The sequence below is a fragment of the Mustelus asterias genome, chromosome 10 (assembly GCF_964213995.1).
Source record: "Mustelus asterias chromosome 10, sMusAst1.hap1.1, whole genome shotgun sequence".
NCBI lineage: Eukaryota > Metazoa > Chordata > Chondrichthyes > Carcharhiniformes > Triakidae > Mustelus > Mustelus asterias.
In genome coordinates, this window is record NC_135810.1 from 78,201,083 (window position 1) to 78,222,469 (window position 21,387).

General features: G+C 43.4%; 1 protein-coding gene across 1 annotated transcript in view; it reads left to right on the forward strand.

Annotated features, from left to right (window-relative positions):
• The window catches only part of LOC144499458 (high-affinity choline transporter 1-like), a 102,265-nt gene extending 84,706 nt beyond the window's left edge, over window positions 1–17,559 (forward strand). Inside the window, exons 6-8 of the mRNA XM_078221445.1 lie at window positions 3,510–3,663; window positions 5,788–6,005; window positions 16,963–17,559. Of these exons, the coding sequence (XP_078077571.1) occupies window positions 3,510–3,663; window positions 5,788–6,005; window positions 16,963–17,559 (969 nt within the window). The remainder of the gene's footprint in view (window positions 1–3,509; window positions 3,664–5,787; window positions 6,006–16,962) is intronic.
• The last annotated feature ends 3,828 nt before the right edge of the window (window positions 17,560–21,387 follow it).

A 21,387-nucleotide genomic window follows, 5' to 3' on the forward strand; every position in this document is an offset into this window, starting at 1 on the left:
AGCAAGAATAGTACATTGCTCACCAATCTTGCCCTCCTGAGATGCTCCATGGTGATGATATCCTGGTGCACTATCTCCAATTTGGAGGAAATGCACTCTAGCTGATGACTCCCTCAGCCACTTCCCTACACACATGTCTTCCTCACATCCTTGTGAGAGTTCACCTCACTGCAGCTCCCTCAGCTGGATCTCCAGGGAAGGTATCCTCCCCATTCCTGTGAGTGCTGCAACCTCAAAACCACAAGTGCTGCTGAGCAGTGGGAAACATTTAAAGAAACAATTTACATTCCACTAAAAACAAAAACTCAGTGACAAACATTCACTCATGGCTTACTAGTAGGTAAGGTAAGGATAAAAGAAGAAGCTTGTTACTTTGCAAGGATTAGAAGCAAACTTGAAGATTGGGAAAGTTTGGGAAACCAGCAAAGGGCAAGCAAAAGGTTGATAAAAAGGAACAACCAGAATATGCGAGCGAGCTAGCCAGGAATATAAAGCAGATTTTAAGAGGAGGAACTAAAGGAAATGTTGATTTCTCAGAGGCAGAGAAATTATCACGGAGATTGCAAAAATAGCAGAGAAGTTGAACAAATATTTTGTGTCTATCTACGCAGTGTTATATACTGGTGAAGGGTGGGACTGGAGCAAATCTTTACTCAGTCTAACATTTATTTACAGGATAAAACATTACAAGCATGCACTCCTAATTCAAGTGCACCCTGGTTTCAGTGAGTGTCTATTTAAATTACTTAAGTGAAACCCCTATTAATGCTCTCCACTGCATGTTATTAAACACAACTGATTTACAGTTAACGTACAAGAGAAGACAGCAATTACATACCACAATGGAGGTAATAAGAGAGAGGAACTTGAGGTAATTAAATCAGCAGAGAAAACATATTCAAAACACGTGAGGGTCTAAAAAACAATATCCCGGACCTGATAGCTTACACTCTAGAGTGCTAAAAGTGATAGCTATAGATGTCCTGGTTATGATTTTACAAAATTCTCTCAATTCTTAAGGGTGACACAGTGGTTAGCACTGCTGTCTCACAGTGCCAGGGACCCAGGTTTTATTCCCGGCTTGGGTCACTGTCTGTGTGGAGTCTGCACGTTCTCCCCGTGCCTGCGTAGGTTTCCTCCATGTACTCTGGTTTCCTCCCATAGTCCAAAAGTCATGCTGGTTAGGTGCATTGGCCATGCTAAATTCTCCCTCAGCGTACCCGAACAGGCACCGGAGTGTGGCGACTAGGGGATTTTCACAGTAACTTTATTGCAGTGTTAATGGATGCCTTCTTGTGACACTAATGAATAAACATTCAACTTTAAATCATCCTAGAATAGTTCCAATTGATTTAAAAAAGGAGGGGGTGAGGAAACAGAAAACTATATGTCAGTTAGCTTGCTATTAACCATCAGGAAAGTACTGGAATCCATTAATAAAAACATTTTAATAAAGCACTTAGAAAATCATGGTATGATGTGACAAAGTCAACATGGTTTTACATAAAAGAAATCATGTTTGTCAAATTTACAAGTGTTTTATTGAGGATGTAACTAATAGGTCAGATAAAGGGAAACCAGTAGATGTAGAATACATCATTCTCTGGGTGGGGTGGGGGGGGGGGGGGGCGGTGTTGGGGTGGTGAGGGGGGGGGTCCTTGGGGTGGTGAGGGGGAGGCATGGTCGGGTGCTAACTGGAATCAGGTCTGCCACTCCTGGGAAACAGGTTGGAAGCAGCCACAGGGACAGTCAGCATGGCTTTGTGAGTGGAAAATCATGGCTCACAAGTTTGATTGAGTTTTTATAAGGGGTAATCAAGGAGGTAGATGTGGACTGTGCAGTTGATGTTGTCTACATGGACTTTAGCAAGGTGCCACATGGCACCTTATTACATAAGGTTAAATCTCACGGGATCCAGGGTGAGGAGGTCAATTGGATACAAAATTGGGTAACAGAAAAAAGAGGGTGGTTGTAGAGGGTTGCTTTTCAAACTGGAGGCCTTTGACCAGCGGGGTGCATCAGGGATTGGTGCTGGGTGAGAATGATTTGGATGAAAATTTAGGAGGCATGGTTAGTGAGATTGCAGATGTCACCAAGGTTGCTGGCATAGTGGACAGTGAAGAGGTTATCTAGGATTGCAACGGGATCAATTGGGCCAGTGGGCTGATGAATGGCAGGTGGAGTTTAATTTAGATAAATGCGAACTGATGCGTTTTTGGTAGACCGAACGAGAGCAGGACTTACTCAGTTAATGGTAGGGCATGGGGGAGAGCTGTAGAATAAAGAGATCTAGGGGTACAGGTTCATAGCTCCTTGAATGTGGAGTCACAGGTGAACAAGTTGGTGAAGAAGGCATTCGGCATGCTTGGTTTCATTGATCAGAACATTGAATACAGGAGTTGGGATGTCTTGTTGAAGTTGTGCAAGACATTGGTAAGGCCACACTTGGAATACTGTGTACAGTTCTGGTCATCCTATTATAGAAAGGATATTATTAAACTAGAAAGAGTGCAGAAAAGATTTACTGCGATGCTACCGAGACTTGTTGGTTTGAGTTATAAGGAGAGGCTGGATAGACTGGGACTTTTTTCCCTGGAGCGTAGGTGGCTTAGGGGTGATCTTATGGAGGTTTAGAAAATTACGTGGGGCACAGATCAGCTAGATAGTCAACATCTTTTCCCAAAGGGAGGGGAGTCTAAAACTAGAGGGCATAGGTTTCATGTGAGGGGAGAGATATAAAAGGGTCCAGAGGGGCAATTTCTTCACACAGAGGGTGGTGAGTGTCTAGAACAAGCTATCAGAGGTAGTAGTAGAGACGGGTACAATTTTGTCTTTTAAAAAGCATTTAGACAGTTACATGGGTAAGATGGGTATAAAGGGCTATGGGCCAAACGTAGGCAATTGGGATTAGCTTAATGGTAAAAACTGGGCGACACGAACAAGTTGGGCCGAAGGGCCTGTTTCCATGCTGTAAACCTCTATGACTCTATGGCTCTAGGGGCTGTAGAGTGCTGAAGTGGGATGGTTAAAGGGTCTGCCTCTGTGCTCTGGGACTTCATCCCAGTTGTTTTATTTAGTATTAAAATTAACATCAGATTGGCTTGCAGCTGTCCAGATCCTCCAGGCAGAGCGCTGTAGTGACCAGAAGAGGTCCTGGGACCATGCTTGAGGGAAGTACCAGGTGTCCCAGGGGCAACAAAGTAGCAGATGACCGGGTGGTTGAAGGGGGTGGAGGTTGATCTCTCAGTGTCAGGAGGGTAGGCCAGGGGGGGAAGTGGAATGGAGCTCCCAGGGATCCAGAGAGGAGGGTGCTCCAAATCTGAAGGGGCCATAGAATTTTCTCTTTACATCAACACGACAAACCAAAATCATGCATTATATAAATACCATTCTTCTTTTAAAATTAATAAAAATACTCACGCATCATATATTTCTGTATCATGGACACACAGAATGTAGCATGAAGCAATATCTAAGTCTGAGCAGCTAATTATTTTTTGTTTTTCCAGATTTTAGGAGGAATTCCTTGGCAGGCATACTTTCAGAGGGTGCTTTCTACCTCCACAGCTGCTCAAGCACAAATAATCTCCTTTGTGGCTGCTTTGAGCACTTTAATACTGGCTATTCCATCTGTAATCCTTGGTGCAATAGGAGCATCAACTGGTAATGTCAAACTGTTTTAATCTATATAAGAATTAGTTAATGTCTAACCAGCCTAAAACATTTCAATATATAGTTAGATGTTTACAGACAGCAAAATTATCCAAGTGCGTGTTCATTAATTAAGCGTCCAAAAGAAGAGTCATTAGACTCGTAAGATTAGCTCTGTTTCTCTTTCCACAGAAGCTGCCGATCCTGCTGGGTTTTTCCAGCACGTTCCGGTTGGTTACTATTCTAAGTGTTGATTCTCCCCCTGCCAGCTCCAGGGCACGCTGCTCACAGACCGTCAGGTGCCACAGCTCGGACACACCTTCACCAGTCTGTGCCCTCTCTCTCCGGTTATGCGCGCTTTTCTCCTGTGGGGAAATAAGAGGGATTGAAAGCATTAGATATTTTGAAATGCATGGGGTGCAATGTGTGCCTGAGTTTTGAAGCTTGTATTGGTTGTTTCGGAAAAAAGGGTCACCGCTGGCAGGTGCGGAATGGGGGGTGGGGGGGACAGATTTCAGAATGGAATGCACACTCACCCTTGCTGCCCGAAGAAGGTCATTCAGTTTCTTCTGACACAGTTCTCTGGACTGAGGTGTCAAGGTTCTGACATTAACTGTAGCTGCCACCACCCCTCCCACAATGCATTTGCAGCACGACCCCTTGGGCGACGGTCCTGAATGGAGATGAGCAGCTGGTGCCTCTCCCCCGCTGCACCCAGCAAGCAGGCCTGGTCAGCCTCAGAGAACCTCCCGGCAGGTTTCTTTCCAGCCATCTTCCTGGTGTGACTGGCTGTGTCTCCATTATTGCAGCTTATATGCAGCTCTGCCTTATTACGGGAGTAAGAAGTTTAACAACACCAGGTTAAAGTCCAACAGGTTTATTTGGTAGCAAAAGCCACACAAGCTTTCGAGGCTCTGAGCCCCTTCTTCAGGTGAGTGGGAATTCTGTTCACAAACAGAACTTATAAGACACAGACTCAATTTACATGAATAATGGTTGGAATGCGAATACTTACAACTAATCCAGACTGGATTAGTTGTAAGTATTCGCATTCCAACCATTATTCATGTAAATTGAGTCTGTGTCTTATAAGTTCTGTTTGTGAACAGAATTCCCACTCACCTGAAGAAGGGGCTCAGAGCCTCGAAAGCTTGTGTGGCTTTTGCTACCAAATAAACCTGTTGGACTTTAACCTGGTGTTGTTAAACTTCTTACTGTGTTTACCCCAGTCCAACGCCGGCATCTCCACATCATTATTACGGGAGTGCAGGTGCAGCCAGTTTGGGCCAGTTGTGGGCCCGTTAGTAAAAGATTCTTGTGAGAAATGTAAAGGGAACCTGGTTTCAATAGAGGGTGAGCCATCTCCCAAGGTGCTGATTGGCTCTCATTCAACAAGGTGCTGTGTCCAGGGGGTGCAATGCTCAAGACTCTCATTCAACAAGGGGGAATGCTCGAAGACATGGGGGTGTGCATGGCAGCATAGCGCTATTTGTGTCCAAGGCAGCAATGAGGCCAGTTTGTGTGAAGTGGGGTGGGGGGGGGGGGGGGGGGGGGGGGCACTGGGGGGATGGATGCCAACAATGTCCTGGTCACTGGCGGGACGGGGGGCCTGAGAGGCCAGCAGTGTGCGGGTGGGTGGGCGAGGGTGGGGTATGGGGGTGGGGGGGGGGGGCGGGCGGGCGGGTGCGGTGGTGAGACCAACAAGTCTGTGGGGGGTTGAGAGCAGCGACCTCAATGCTGGGAGGTTTTTTTTAGCAATCTCCCAGAGATGTGCAATGCGTGGGGTCCCGCTCATCGCGTTGATTTCAGCCTCTTCAGCGGGAATAGACTCCATCCCCTGGTTTTTAATGATAATCACGCTAGTGGCCTCTGCAGTGCAGAGTGTGGGAGATTCATTTCGGGAAACACGCTGGGAAAACTAGCGCAATTTATTCCAATTTTCACACAAATTTGACACTTAGAAATTTTTGGGGAGAATTTCGGCCAGTGGCTCTATTCTCTCTCCACAGATGCTGTCAGAGCTGCTGAGTTTTTCCAGCATTTTCTGTTTTTGTTTCAGATTCCAGCATCCGCAGTATTTTGCCTTTGTGATTCTATTTGTTAGCTGTCTAAGGGTTACATTTGATTTTTTTACAGACTGGAATCAGACTGACTATGGTCTTCCAGATCCTATGGGCAGGAATGAGACTCAGATGATTTTGCCTATTATACTACGGTACCTTTGTCCAAGTTACATTGCATTTTTTGGCCTTGGAGCTGTCTCTGCTGCAGTGATGTCATCAGCTGACTCTTCCATCCTATCAGCAAGTTCCATGTTTACTCGGAATATTTATCATGGTGTATTTCGGCGTGAAGTGAGCATGCGTTAAACCTACAAGTCTTCAATTTATTTATTGTACATATTTACTTTCTTTTACAATGTTACATATATTTTACCAAGTAATATATTGTTGCTAAGTTATGTGAAAGGTGGTGATTGCTCAATGTGGCATATGGGTAACAAACTCAATTTATCTAATCACATCAAATAGATCAACTATTATTACTGAAGGAGGTTGCTGAAAGATGTGTTTTTAAATATATCTATCATCAAACTACGTTCTTAACATATCAACATCCTGAGGTCAAATGGCCGGAATGGGGCCCCACGGAGCCAGTTAGTCCTCACAAACCTAAGAGAGAATTTGAACTCTCCAGCAGAAAGCCAGCATGAGTAGAAAGCTTGGCTGCGAGCAAGCAAAGTTTGGGTGGCTCAGAGAACCCTCTCCAGCCCCTCTCACAACTCAGGTAAGTGATAGTTGGGGTTGGTAACACTACAGGAATCTTGGAGAGTCCAGGAATTAAACATTAATCTCCCAGACATGGTTGACAGTCCAGCAGAAAAATCATAAGGGCATTAAGAGATGAGGTGCATTTTTTCAGTTTCTCTGAATGCTTTAATCTATTGACTTTAAAAAGTTGGAGATGGATAGAAAAGAAAGTCTATTTTAGCAGGGTGAGATCATTAGAGTTGAAATGTCCATGAATATATCCAAACAGGGGCTGCTTCAGCAAGATTTTAGTGGTGGGAAGGGAGGGTGACTAGGGTAGCAGAGAGAACAAGCTTTCCTTAGGGGGCCTGGAGCAGTATTCCAGTTCCCCTCGCCCTACAAAGACTGTTGTTTAGATCTTACCTTTCAGGACCTCTGCTTCTTCCCTAGCAGGTTTTAATGATCACTACAGGACAGGAATCTGGCTGCAAATAGAGCTGCTTGATCATAAAGCCCATTTCACCCAGAATCTGTCGAGCAGGGGAATTTTAAATTCCCCCTTTAACTTCAAATCTAATTGGTAGAATAAAATCTTTCTAAACTAGACATAACAACACATTCACACAACTTCTTGAAGAGGCAGCCTAGAGCGCAGTCCGAATGGAGTGTGAGTTAAAAAGTAAGACGGTAGAAAATTAGTGGCAGCCATTTAAGGAGATATTTCATAACTCTCAGCACAAATATATTCCATTGAGAAGGAAGAATTTGAGAAGAATGTACCATCTGTGGCTAACTAAGGGAGTTAAGGAAGGTATCAGGTTGAAAGAAGAGATGAACAATACTCCAATAATTAGTGGTCGACAAGAAGTTTGAGAAATATTTAAAATACATCAAAGAATGACAAAAATCTAATAAAGAGGGAGAAATTGGAGTATGGTAGGAAGCTATCAATGAACATAAAAACATAGAGTAATGGCTACTAAAAATGTGTAAAAAGGAAAGGAGCAGTGACAGTGAACATTTGTTCCTTTGAGGGCGAGACTGAGGAATTAATAATGAGAAAAAACAAAATGGCACAGATACTGAACAAGTATTTTGTATCCATCTTCACAGTAGAAGACACAAAAAGCATCCCACAATAGTAGAAAAACCGAGAGCAAACTGGAGGGAGAAACTTACAACAATCACTATCACTGGAGAAAAAGTACTAGGAAAATTAATGGGATTAATGGCTGACAAGTCCTCTGGACCTGATGCCCTCCATCTGAGGGTCTTCAAGGAAGTGCCTGTAGAAATAGTGGATGCATTGGTTATAATCTTCCAAAATTCCCTAGATTCTGGAAAGGTCGCAGTGGATTGGAAAAGCACAAATGTAATATCACTATTCAAGAAAAGAGGAAGACCGAAAGCATGGTGGATAAAGGGGAACCCGTAGACGTAATGCATTTGGATTTCCAAAATGCATTTGATAAGGTGCCTCATGAAAGGTTACTGTACAAAATAAGAGTCGATGTGCTGGGGGTGATATATGAACATGGATAGAGGATTGGTTAACTAACCAAAAACAGAGGGTCAGAATGAATGAGTCATTTTCAGGTTGGCAATCAATTTGAAGTTCGGAGGAATCTTGCCCTTGTACTTGAATCACAACAAGTTAGAATACAGGTATAGCAAAAAATTAGTAAGGCAAATGGAAAGTTGGCCTTTATTGCAAGGGGGATGGAGCATAAAAGTAAGGAAGTCTTGCTACAGTGGTTCAGGGCATGGGTGAGACCACACCTGGAGGACAGTGAGTAGTTTTTGTCTCTTTACTTAAAGAAGGATAAACTTGCATTGGAAACAGTCCTGGGATGTTTCACTAGGCTGATTCCTGGGATGAAGGTAATGGCTTTTATGGAAAGGTTCAGCAGGTTGGACCAATATTCATTGGCGTTTAGAAGAATGAATGTTTCCTCTCATCGAAGAATTAAGAACTAGGAAGCTAGTTTAAAATTATGGTGTCACCCATTTTCGACAAAGATTAAGAAGATTTTCTTCTCTTAGGGACTCATTAGTCTTTGGAATTCTCTTCCACAGAGAGCTGTGAAGACTGGATCATTAAAGGCTGAGTTAGATTTTTAATCTACAAGGATGTCAAAGGTTATGGGAGGAAATGCAAGACAGTGGAGTTAAAGCCAAACTCAGATTAGCCATAGCTCAATAGGTCAAATGGCCTCCCCATTCCTATTTCTTATAATTTTATGATTGTCTTTGCTTAACATATCCCTCTGGGAATTGTACTGCAGAATATCATGCTAACTTTGTTACCCAAGATCCGGGTCGCGAATCTCCCATTCTGCAGCGCTAATGTTTTAGCGCAGCCGACCGGGAGATTGTCGCATCAGCCTATTTGCGGGATTCACACAAGCATTCGCGTCCCCCTTGTGTCTCCCAGCGTGGGTTTCCAGCAGCGTCTGCTCCATGCCAGAAATCAGCGGGGAGGCACAAAGACAATTTACATGGTAATTTTAATATGATTTAAATACGATTAGCAGGTCTGGAATTGAAGTCTCTGGGCCTGCTAGCATCTCCCACCCCACCAGGGTATTTCATTCCAGCAGGGATTACAGTAGCTTCCCACTTTCGGGTAGCTAATGACCCGACCCTGCTGGAATGAAGGGGGGGGGGGAGGGGGGGCAATCGGGGCCCTCCAAAGGGTTAGACGGTGGGGGAGGTGGCCCCCGAGCATTGGCACCCTGGCAGGGCCAGCCTGTTCCCCGGCTCTGCCCAAGGGGCAAAGTGCCAATGCTCAGGGGGCACCTTGGCACTGCCCATTGGGCATGGGGCAGTTCCAAGAGGGTGGAGCATATGGGGGCCTGATGGGGAGGGGCCTATGGGGCAATTGGTGGGTGTGGGGGATCCCACTGCCACTCTGCATAGGGATCGATGGGGGAAGCTGGGAGGTCAGCGATCGGGCGGCATGGGGTGGGGGGGGAGGGGGGGTGGGGTGGGGGGCCAGCCAGGGGGGCGGTCAGTCAGCCTGCTGGGGTGGGTCGCACTGTGGGGGGGAAGGGGGGAGCGGTTTCCTGTCCGGGGTGGGGTGATTGGAGGGGGGGGTGGGCTGGAGATCGCAGTGGGCCTGGAGTGGGGCGGGTTGGGGCTGGGCCTGGGAACGGTTGGGGGGCCAGCAATCGGGCTGTGGGGTGACAGAGAGCTGGTGTTGCGGGGGTTGCGGGGCTGGCCAGCGATCAGGATGTCGTCAACGTGGGGCCACGTGCATGCGCCGATCTCAGCACTGACAGATCGGCACGTGTGCAGTAGCCCGCTCAGCGCGCTGATTTCAGCCTCTCCAATGGGAATAGACCCCACCCCCTGAAATTTAATAATATTCACGCTGGTGGCCTCTGCAGTGCACAGAGTGTGGGAGATTCTTCTCTGAACTCCTACTTAAAAAAAACAATGTGAATTACTCCAGTTTTCACACAAATTCGACACTCAAAATTCTTTTGGGAGAATTCCGCCCCTGTAGTTTGGATCTGAAACCACCAATTTGCCAGCATCCAAATCTGTATCTCGAGCTAGAATCAATCTGCATTGGCTCTTTTTAAATGTCATCTTTAACACTGCTGAGAAATAACTTACCGCACACACAATTCAACCAAAATTGGTAATCTCAAATGGACGTTAACAAAAACTGATGAAGGTTGGATTTATTTTTTACTGATACTCTTTTGACATTGGATTTGATGTTGATTATTAGATAAAGAGAGTTTTACTCTATTGCGGGGTATTCTATACCATATTGTAAGTGCGAGTTTTAATTTTCCACACCAAAATGGAAACCAGGACAGCGTTAAGTTAAAATCATGCAGAATTACCTGTCATCCATTTCCACCCACATCAGGTCTAAAACTTCTGTTTTTGAAAGCAGCTGAGCTGGTCTCTTGATTCATGTGGGAACTTCAATACATGTCAATCAGAGTCTGGCAATGTACGTTGGACTCCAATGGAAATTTTATTCTACACAAGGTGCCTCCATTAGTCAGTCACATGCTCAATAAAACTCTCTGCAAATAAACAGAGGCATCAAAACTTATCTTTTTGGGGCCCTGGGGTGCTGAAGGGCTCTGCAGGCCTCACAAGGATATCAAACTCTGCAATCGTGGGTTTTCCAAATTCCCCCTGTGAGAATGTCCAAAATGCTTTCCACCCGAGTGTCCGTGGAGAGGATTAAAGCTCATGATCTTCGTTTGCCTGAAGCCTGCCATCTGTCTCTTTATGACATTTTGAGCTGATGGAGTGTAAATGTGGCCTGGCAGTAAATATCTGCTGGGCCTCCTACGGGGAGCACCCAACCGATAGCCTGACATCCCAGCAGGTTCCCATTTGTTTGAAATCATTGTTCTTTGGTGCCCACATTGGAAAAACCTATTGCTTTCACAGCTGAATCTCCTTCCCTTGATTACAAAATTATGCAAAATACTAAATCAACAGCCTGTTAATTGAATAATTATTACAATAATGTTTAGATTTCATTTGTTGTTAGGTAGGCTTGTACATCCCTGTGTCAAAATTCAGCATTATAAATTCTGAGAACTGTCCAGACCTCCCTCTAAAACACAATTTCATGATATTTATGTAAAAACCCAGAATATAGATACATGTAAATATTGATATGTCAGAAAAAATGTGCATTTACCCCCAATATTTCTATGTTTCCTTCATATGAAGAGGCATTGTTTCAACTTTGCTTTGGTTTTAACATGTATTAACACATGGTTTACTTCAAGTTATTTGATCTCAGTTAAGATGGATGGCAGGAGTTCTGCAATTGAAACAAATACAATTAGCCAGTGTTTTCACTCATAGCCACTGCCCAGGGACCATGGAATATGGTCATGTGTGAGGACAGGATTGGACTCAGTTTTAAGACCATAAGAAATAGGAACAGGTGTAGGCCATTCGGCCCCTCAAGCCTGCTCCACCATTCAATAGGATCATAGCTGGTCCGACATTCCTCATGTCCACTTTCCAGCCCTTTCCCTGTAGCCCTTGATTCCCTTACTGTTCAAAAATCTATCTATCTCGGCCTTAAATACACAAGGACTCTGCCACCACCGCTCTGTGGCAAGGAGTTCCAAAGACTCATAACCCTCTGAGAGAAGAAATTTCTCCTCATCTCAGTTTTAAATTGACATCCCTTTATTCTGAGACTATGTTTCTGATCCTAGACTTTGTCCCAGAATTTACTCTGTCTTGTCATTAGCAATCCTATACGTTTCAGCGAGATCAGCTCTCATTCTTCTAAATTCCAATGCGTAGAGTCCAAACCTGTTTAACCTTTCCTCATAAGACAATCCTTCCATACCAGGGGTCATTCTAGTGAACCTTCTCTGAACTGCCACCAATTAAATATTATATTTCCTTAAATAAAGGAACCAAAAATGCTCACGGTACTCCAGATGTGATCTCACCAGTACCTTGTACAGTTGCAGCAAGACTTTCCTACTCATATACTCCAACCCTCTTGAAATAAGGGCCAACATTCCATTAACCTTCCTATAACCTGCTGTACCCATGTGCTAACGTTCTGTGTTTTGTGCACAAGTGCTCCCAAGTTCCTTTGTGTTGCAGTTTTCTGCAGTTTTTCACCATTTAAATAATACTCTGTTCTTTTGTTCTACCTACCAAAATGAACAACTTCACATTTTCCCACATTATACTCCATTTGCCAACTTTTTGCCCACTTACTTAACCAATTAATATATCTTTTGTAAGTTGTTTGTATCCCTCTCACAACTTGCCTTTCCACCTATTTTTGTGCCATTTGTAAATTTGGCTACTGTACATTCACTTTCTTCCTCCAAGTCATTAGTATATATTGTAAATAGTTGCGGTCTCAGCACTGATCACTGCCGAACCCCCTAGGACAACCTGAAAAAGAGTCCTTTATCCCCTCTCACTGTTTACTGCCCATTAGCCAATTCTTTATACATGCCAATATACTATCTCCAACACTATGGGCTCTTATTTTAAGACTTAGCCTTTTGTGAGGTACCTTGTCAAATGCAACACATCTACTGGTCCCCCTCTATCCATTCTGATTGAGACTTCTTCAAAAAACTCCAATAACTTAGTCAGACATGATTTCCCTTTCATGATGCCATGTAGACTCTGCTTGATTAGATTATGATTTCCCAAATATGCTGCTATTACTTCCTTAATAATTGATTCCAATTTTTTCCAACAATATATGTTAGGCTAAATGGCCTATAGTTACCCACTTTTTTGCCTTCCTTCCTTTTTGCATAGGGGTGTCACATTGGCAGTTTTCTAATCCTTTGGTACTTCTCCAGAATCCAAGGATTTTTGGAAAATGACAATCAATGCATCCATTATCTCTGTGGTTATAGAGTCATAGAGGTTTATAGCATGGAAACAGGCCCTTTGGCCCAACTTGTCCATGCCACCCCTTTTTTTAAACCACTAAGCTAGTTCCAATTGCACACATATCCCATAAGCTCATATCCCTCTATATCCATCTTACCCATGTAACTGTCTAATGCTTTTTAAAAGACAAAATTATACCCGCCTCTATTACTACCTCTGGCAGCTTGTTCCAGACGCACATGACCCTTTGTGAAAAATTTGCCCCTCTGGACCCTTTTGTATCTCTCCCCTCTCACCTTAAACCTATGTCCTTTAGCTTTAGACTCCCCTACCTTTGGGAAAGATGTTGGCTATCTAGCTAATCTATGCCCCTCATTATATATAGACCTCTATAAGAACACCTGTAAGTCTCCTACGCTCCAGGGAAAAAACTCCCAGTCTTTCCAGCCTCTCCTTATAACTCAAACCATCAAGTCCCAGTAGCATCCTAGTAAATCTTTTCTGCACTCTTCCTAGTTTAATAATACCCTTTTTATAATAGGGTGACCAGAATTGTACACAGTATTCCAAGTATGGCCTTACCAATGTCTTGAACAACTTCAACAAGACATCCTAACTCCTGTACTCAATGTTCTGGTCAATGAAACCAAGTACGCCGAATGCCTTCTTCACTGCCCTGTACACCTATGACTCCACTTTCAAGGAGCTACGAACCTGTATTCCTAGATCTCTTTGTTCTATATCTCTCCCCAGTGCCCCACCATTAACTAAGTCAGTCCTGCCCTGATTCAATCTACCAAAATGCATCACGTCGCATTTATCTAAATTAAACTCCATCTGCCATTCATCAGCCCACTGACCGAATTGATCAAAGTCCCATAGCAATCCTAGATAACGTTCTTCACTGTCCACTATGCCACCAATCTTGGTGTCATCTGCAAACTTACTAACCATGCCTATTAAATTCTCATCCAAATCATTAATATAAATGACAAATAACAGTGCACCCAGTACTGATCCCTGAGGCACACCGCTGGCCCCTGGCCTCCAGTTTGAAAACAACCCTCTTCAACCCTCTGTCTTCTGTCATCAGTCAATTTTGTATCCATTTGGTTACCTCACCCTGGATCCCGTGAGATTTAACCTCATGCAACAACGTACCATGTGGTACCTTGTCAAAGGCCTTGCTAAAGTCCATGTAGACAACATCAACCGCATTGCCCTCATCTACCTTCTTGGTTACCCTTTCAAAAAACTCAATCAAATTTGTGAGACATGATTTTCCACTCATAAAGCCATGCTGACTGTCCCTAATCAGTCCTTGCCTCTCTAAATACTTATAGATCCTGAGTCTCAGAATACATTCTAACAACTTACCCACTACAGATGTGAGGTTCACCGGCTTGTAGTTTCCAGGCTTTTCCCTGCAGCCCTTGTTAAACAAACGCACAACATTTGCCATGCTCCAATCTTCATGCACCTCAACTGTGGCTGTCGATGATTCAAATATCTCTGCTAGGGGACCCGTAATTTCTTCCCTAGCCTCCCACAACATCCTGGGATACACTTCATCAGGTCCCAGGGATTTATCTACCTTGATGCACTTCAAGACTTCCAGCACCTCTTTCGCTGTAATATGTACACTCCTCAAGACACCACCATTTGTTTCCCCAAGTTCCTTAACATCCATGCCTTTCTCAACAGTAAATACTGATGAGAAATATTCATTTTGGATCTCATCCATCTCTTGTGGATCCACACAAAGATGACCTTGGTGATCCTTAAGAGGCCCTATTCTCTCCCTAGTTACTCTTTTGCCCTTTATATAATTGTAGAAGCTCTTTGGATTCTCCTTTGCCTTATCTGCCAAAGCAATCTCGTGTCCCCTTTTTGCCTTCCTGATTTCTCTCTTAACTCTACTCCTACACCCACTATATTCTTCAAGGGATCCAGTTGATCCCAGCTGCCTATGCATGTCACATGCCTCCTTCTTTTAGGATCCTTGGATGCAAGCCATCAGGGCAAGGCATCAGGGCAAGGGGATTAGTCCCATTAGTTTGTCTAATACTACTTCTCTAGTGATGGTGATGGTACTTAATTCCTCCCTCATATTCTTTAGTTTTAATGGGATGTTCAAAGTATCTCCCACCATAAAGTCTGATGCAAAATATTTGTTTAAGTCCTCTGCTATTTCCTTGTCCTCACGACTATCACCCAGATTCATTTCCTAAAGGGTTTATGTTCACTTTGACCTCTCTCATCCTTTTCATATATTTAAAGAAGCCCTTATTGTCAGTTTTTATATTTCTCGCTAGTTTGCTCTCATAATTTATTTTCTCTCTCTTTATTATCTTTTTAGCCCTCATTTGCTGGATTCTGAATTTATTCCAGACTTCAGGGCTATCACTGACTTTTGCCTCCTTAAATGCTTTTTCTTACAATCTAATGCTCCTCTTAACTTCCTTGGTTAGCCATGGTTGGTTTATCCCTCTCTTAGAATCTTTTCTCCTTACTGGAAAACATTTTTGCTGAGAGTCATGAATTACCTCCTTAGATGTCTGCCATTGCCTGCGTACTGTCTTTCCTGCTAAACTATGCATCCAGTCCACTTTAGCTAACCCTACCCTCATTTCATTGCAATTCCCCTTATTTAAGTTAAACACAGTTGTTTCTGACCCAAGTTTCTCACTCTCAAACTGAATAAACTGAGTGATCCACTTCATGTGTGGAATACCTGCTAAAGAAAAGAATGATCAACACTGGGAAAACTTATTCTTGGAATTCTTCCAATTCAGTACCTGATTGATGGAGTAGAGTGCTCTACTTGGTGACAAAAATATTATAAATTATAAACAATATAAATATTGTAAATATTATAAATATGGCCCATAAATATCGGAACACCAACACCTGCAAGCTTCCCCTCCAAAACACTGACCATCCTGACTTGGAATTATATCGCCATTCCTTCACTGTCTGTGGGTCAAACTCCTGGAACTCCTTTCCCAGCAGCACTGTGGATGTATCCGCAACACAAAGGCTGCAGTGGTTCACAAAGGTGGCTCATTACCACCTTTTCAATGGAATTAGGAATGGGCAATAAATGCTGGTCTAGCCAGTGACACCCAGATCCATGAATATATTAAAAGAAACACATTCAATTTTGCAGCTTTTTAAAATTTTGAATTGTTAGCATTCATAAAGTTTTGAACAAAATGCAATAAACATACTTGGCAAGTATGTTTATTTGCATAGAGTGGTGTTGTTAAACTTCTTACTGTATTTGCATAGAGCACAGTCATCTAATTTTAGTTTGGCAGTCATAGAATCCATACAGTGCAGAAGGAGGCCATTCGGCCCATCGAGTTTGCACCGACCACAATCCCACCCAGGCCCTATTCCCGTAACCCTACATATTTACCCTGCTAATCCCCTGACACGAGGGTCAATTTAGCATGGCCAATCAATCTAACCCACACATCTTTGGATTGTGAGAGCACCTGTAGGAAACCCACGCAGACATGGGGAGAATGTGCAAACTCCGCATAGACAGGCCGGAATTGAACCCGGGTCCCTGGCGCTGTGAGGCAGCAGTACTAACCACTGTGCCACCGTGCCACCCCAGTCATTGGAAAAATAAAATGTCGGCCAGAATTCTCCAGCCGTTGAAGCTCCACCGCCGCTGCCAGTCAGAATGGAGAATTTCGTTCTCTGCCAAATCTCCATTCACTGCAACAGGACCAGAGAAGTCCAGCCGCGGGCGAGGTCAGAGAATCTGGCCTGTAGACCGTACTTTATGAGTTCAGTGCCCCTGTTCTCTGGGCAAGATTAACAGTGTTAATGCTACAGTTAGCATAAGGATACTATATCTGATTACTTAATGATTCTTGATAAGAACTGCATGTGTTAAAATGCAGAGTTATGTAGTATAATGCAGCATTAAAATATTGGTTAAGGACACAATCCAATTTGGCAGTGGTGGTCCACTGATAGTCTGTTGGCAACCACTATTTAAGCCCACGCTTGAAGATTGGTCATTTGGGCAATGACAGATCTGAGCAAATACACTTCAACAAAAAAAATCTGGATGATTAATGCATTTATTAAAAACTATGGGAATTATTCTTGTCACAACATACAGTAAGGATAGTCAATTAGTGTTTTTACCCTTCCTTCTTCATGTATATTACAGGCCACAGATAAAGAGCTAGTATGGATAATGCGAGCAGCCGTCATTGTGTTTGGAATAATAGCAGCTGGGATGACGTGGCTGTCCACTTCGGTCTATGGATTATGGTATCTGAGCTCGGATCTTATCTTTGTTCTACTTTTTCCTCAGCTTGTATCTGTACTCTATATCAAGGGAACTAACGCATATGGTTGCGTCACTAGTTACATTTTTGGTCTTTTCCTGCGTGTTGGTGGTGGCGAGCCTTACCTACATCTACAACCACTTATTTGTTATGCTGGATGCCATTTAGATTTCAGGTTTCCAACTGGACCAATATATATCCAAAGATTTCCATTCAAAACTGTATCAATGTTAGCATCCTTAATGATGAACTTATTTGTTTCATTTCTGACTAAATATCTCTACAATAGAGGAATTTTCCCACCAAAACTGGACTTTCTTCATGGCTTTGATCCACAGCTTAAAAAAGAAAAAACAAATAAAATAGCATCAGAGATCAATGATAGCATAGATGCAGTTGAACAGATGCCTTCAGATAAAGAAGACAAGGAACCTCTTGATACTACTTCTCAAGACAAGGAACCAGTCAATGATTAAGTTTCAAGTCCATTGATTTCAAAAAAAAGATGATGGACACATGCCTCAACTTCAAACATGGACATTGTAGCAAAAATGTATTACACCTAAAGCAAATGCCTCGTGGTTTTGATTAGCAAGAGCTATAAATAATAAATAAAACAAAACTCACTGATAAACAGTTAAAGTTAGTGGACTAAAAATCCCAACTGAGTCAATTATTAGCAATGGATATCATTAGCTAGTTACTGTTCCATTCAGTTTACAACAACAACTTGCATGTAATCTTTAATGTAGGAAAACACTCCAAGGTGTTTCCCAGGGGTATAATCAGATGAAAATTGGCACCAAAAGTCAAAAAAGGAGACATGAGGATAAGTGGCCAAAAACTTGGTCAAGGAGGTAGGTTTCAACAGATCATCTTAAAGGGGAAGAGATTGTTGGAGAGAGGGAGAAGTTTAGGAAGGGAATTTCAGAATTTAGGGCCTAGAAGGCTGAAGACATAGCCAGCAATGGGGGAACGAAGGAAGTAAAAGATGCACAAGAGACTAAAGATCTTGAAAGGTACAGAACTCTTGGGAAATTGTAGGACGAGAGGAGGTTACGGAGATAGGGACGGGCAAGGCCATGCAAGAGCTCGATGATGAGATGTGAATGAGAATTTTCAAATTGAGGTGCTGCTAGACCGGCAAGCAAATTCAGGTCAGCAAGCAGAATGAATGAGACTTGATGCAAGTTAGGATACAGGCAAAAGAGTCTGAATGAGCTTATATTTATGAAGGGTGGGAGATTGGGGGCCAGCCAGAAGCACTTTGGAACAGTCGAGACTGAAGGTTATAATAGCATAGATGAAAATTCCAGCAGCACATGGCTGAGGCAGAGGTGGGGATGGGCAAAATAACAGAGATGGAATGATGTGCTCTTTGTGATAGAAAGCATCTGGAGTTAACAGTTCAGCTCAGAATCAAGTGAGATGGCAAGACTGCAAATGGTCCAGTTCAGCCTGAAGCAGTGACTAAGGGAAGATTGACAAGATTAGACATTTGATTATAATCTTCTTCACCTCATTTACCTTTGTTCAATAAAGCTGGAACTCCTGTTTTTTTAAAAGCAATTCTGAATTATTTTCCAATCACCTCTTCTGTCACATGTACTGTTTACTTATGATAGTCAAGGGTTTCATATCCATTTTGTTTCAGTGCTTAACTAATTATTAATGACCCCTGATAACTGGATGTCTTATTGCTGGAAGTAAATTGAAACTGAGTGAAATCAAAAGTGGTAATTGTGTACACTTACATTGCAAACATAGCTGAAGTGCTTAACGCAGACCCTCAAAGGATAGCCCTTGGTGTGTGCTCTGAACTCCTGTATAATGCAACCTGAATTACTGGTGAGTCACAAAAATATTCTTCATAAAATTGTTGAATGCCACACAATGCTTAAGAAGTTCCCTTTATAATTAATTGATAAGAAGGTTTTTGCCTGTTAAATCTAGCTCTCAAGGTATCACGATCCTCTTTTAAGGCATTACAAATATAAAATGTATTTAGGATCTGGTCTATCGGAAAGCTGTCTACGTTTTTACTTTTTGCAAATTTTCCATTTTCTGGACCTTATATTGTGATATGAAAGTTCATGAAACAGTAGGGAACTAACTACTCATTAAAGCTCAGAGGAGATTTTATTCCTCAACTCCACTCCCAAGTAATTTGTGAATTATTTCAGCAAAATTGAAGTAAAATGGATACCAATTCTTTCCTCAATTTTGTGCTTAAATACTGCTGCTCCTGAATTCTTCAATAGATGTTCTGCGATCTGTGCCCGATTCCACCTATAAAGGTGCAACAGTGTAAATTACATGCAAATTATAGAAATTGGCCTGCTCCTAGATTTCCTCTAACCGCACGAGATGTGAATCAAGGCAGACTGTCTGCTACCCGAGCTGTTGTTTAAGCCCCATTTTAACTAGGTGAGTGAAGAACATGGTGCCAGTCAAGCAAGCATCAATGCTGGAGGGTGGAAGGAGGAAGCATCACGCTTGCCCTGCTCATTAATATGGGGCCAATACTATTTAAACTTTCAGGGCTTAGTTAAATAAGCCAAAGAACAAAGAACAAAGAACAATACAGCACAGGAACAGGCCCTTCGGCCCTCCAAGCCCGTGCCGCTCCCTGGTCCAAACTAGACCATTATTTTGTATCCCTCCATTCCCACTCCGTTCATATGGCTATCTAGATAAGTCTTAAATGTTCCCAGTGTGTCCGCCTCCACCACCTTGCCTGGCAGCGCATTCCAGGCCCCCACCACCCTCTGTGTAAAATATGTCCTTCTGATATCCGTGTTAAACCTCCCCCCCTTCACCTTGAACCTATGACCCCTCGTGAACGTCACCACCGACCTGGGGAAAAGCTTCCCACCATTCACCCTATCTATGCCTTTCATAATTTTATACACCTCTATTAAGTCTCCCCTCATCCTCCGTCTTTCCAGGGAGAACAACCCCAGTTTACCCAATCTCTCCTCATAACTAAGCCCCTCCGTTCCAGGCAACATCCTGGTAAACCTCCTCTGCACTCTCTCCAAAGCCTCCACGTCCTTCTGGTAGTGTGGCGACCAGAACTGGACGCAGTATTCCAAATGCGGCCGAACCAACGTTCTATACATCTGCAACATCAGACCCCAACTTTTATACTCTATGCCCCGTCCTATAAAGGCAAGCATGCCATATGCCTTCTTCACTACCTTCTCCACCTGTGACGTCACCTTCAAGGATCTGATCTCATAGGAATTCAAGCCAGACTTGAATTCCTCCCAACTATGTTGTCGATAGGACAGGAGTCAGGAAAACAGGACAGGAGATTGAGGTTGAAATTGGGGTCCGAGGGAAATAAGCTGTGGCAGTTCATAGGTCATAGAATCCCTACTGTGCAGAAGGAGGCCATTTGGCCCATCAAGACTGCACCGACAACAATCCCAGCCAGACCCTATCTCTATAATGCTACATATTTACCCTGCTAGTACCCTGACACTAAAGGTCAATTTAGCATGGCCAAACAACCTAACCGGCACATCTTTGGATTGTGGGAGGAAACCCATGCAGATACGGGGAGAACATGCAAACTCCACATAGACAGTCACCTAAGGCTGGAATTGAACCCGGGTCCCTGGCACAGTGAGGCAGCAGTGCTAACCACGGTGCCCCAGTTTAGATGCGAGGATAGATGATCCTGGTTGGGGTGGAGGGTCCTATGGTTCCTTATGAAACCTGGCAGAACATTCCTAATAGCAAACAATCCTTCCAAAAAAAGTACTCTGGGTGGGCAATTTTAATGTCCACCAACAAAAGTGGCTCGGGAGCTGGTTGGATCCTAAAAGATATAACTGCTAGACTAGGTCTGTAGCAGGTGGTGAAGGAACCAACAAGAGGAAAAAACATACTTGACCTCATCCTTACCAATCTGCCGGCTGCAGATGCATCTGTTCATGACAATATTGGTAAGAGTGACCACTGCACAGTCCTTGTGGAGACGAAGTCCCACCTTCACATTGAGAATAACCTCCATTGTGTTGTATGGCACTATCACCGTGCTAAATGGGACAGACATCAAACCGATCTAGCAACTCAAGACTGGGCATCCATGAGCTGCTCTGGGCTGTGAGTAGCAGCGGAACTGCACAATCTGCAACCTCATGGCCGGGCATATTCTTCACTCAACCATTACCATCAAGCGAGGGGATCAACCCTGGTTCAATGGAGAGTGCAGGAGGACATGCCAGGAGCAGCACCAGGCATACCTAAAAACGAGGTGTCAATCTGGTGAAGCTACCAAACAGAACTATTTGCAT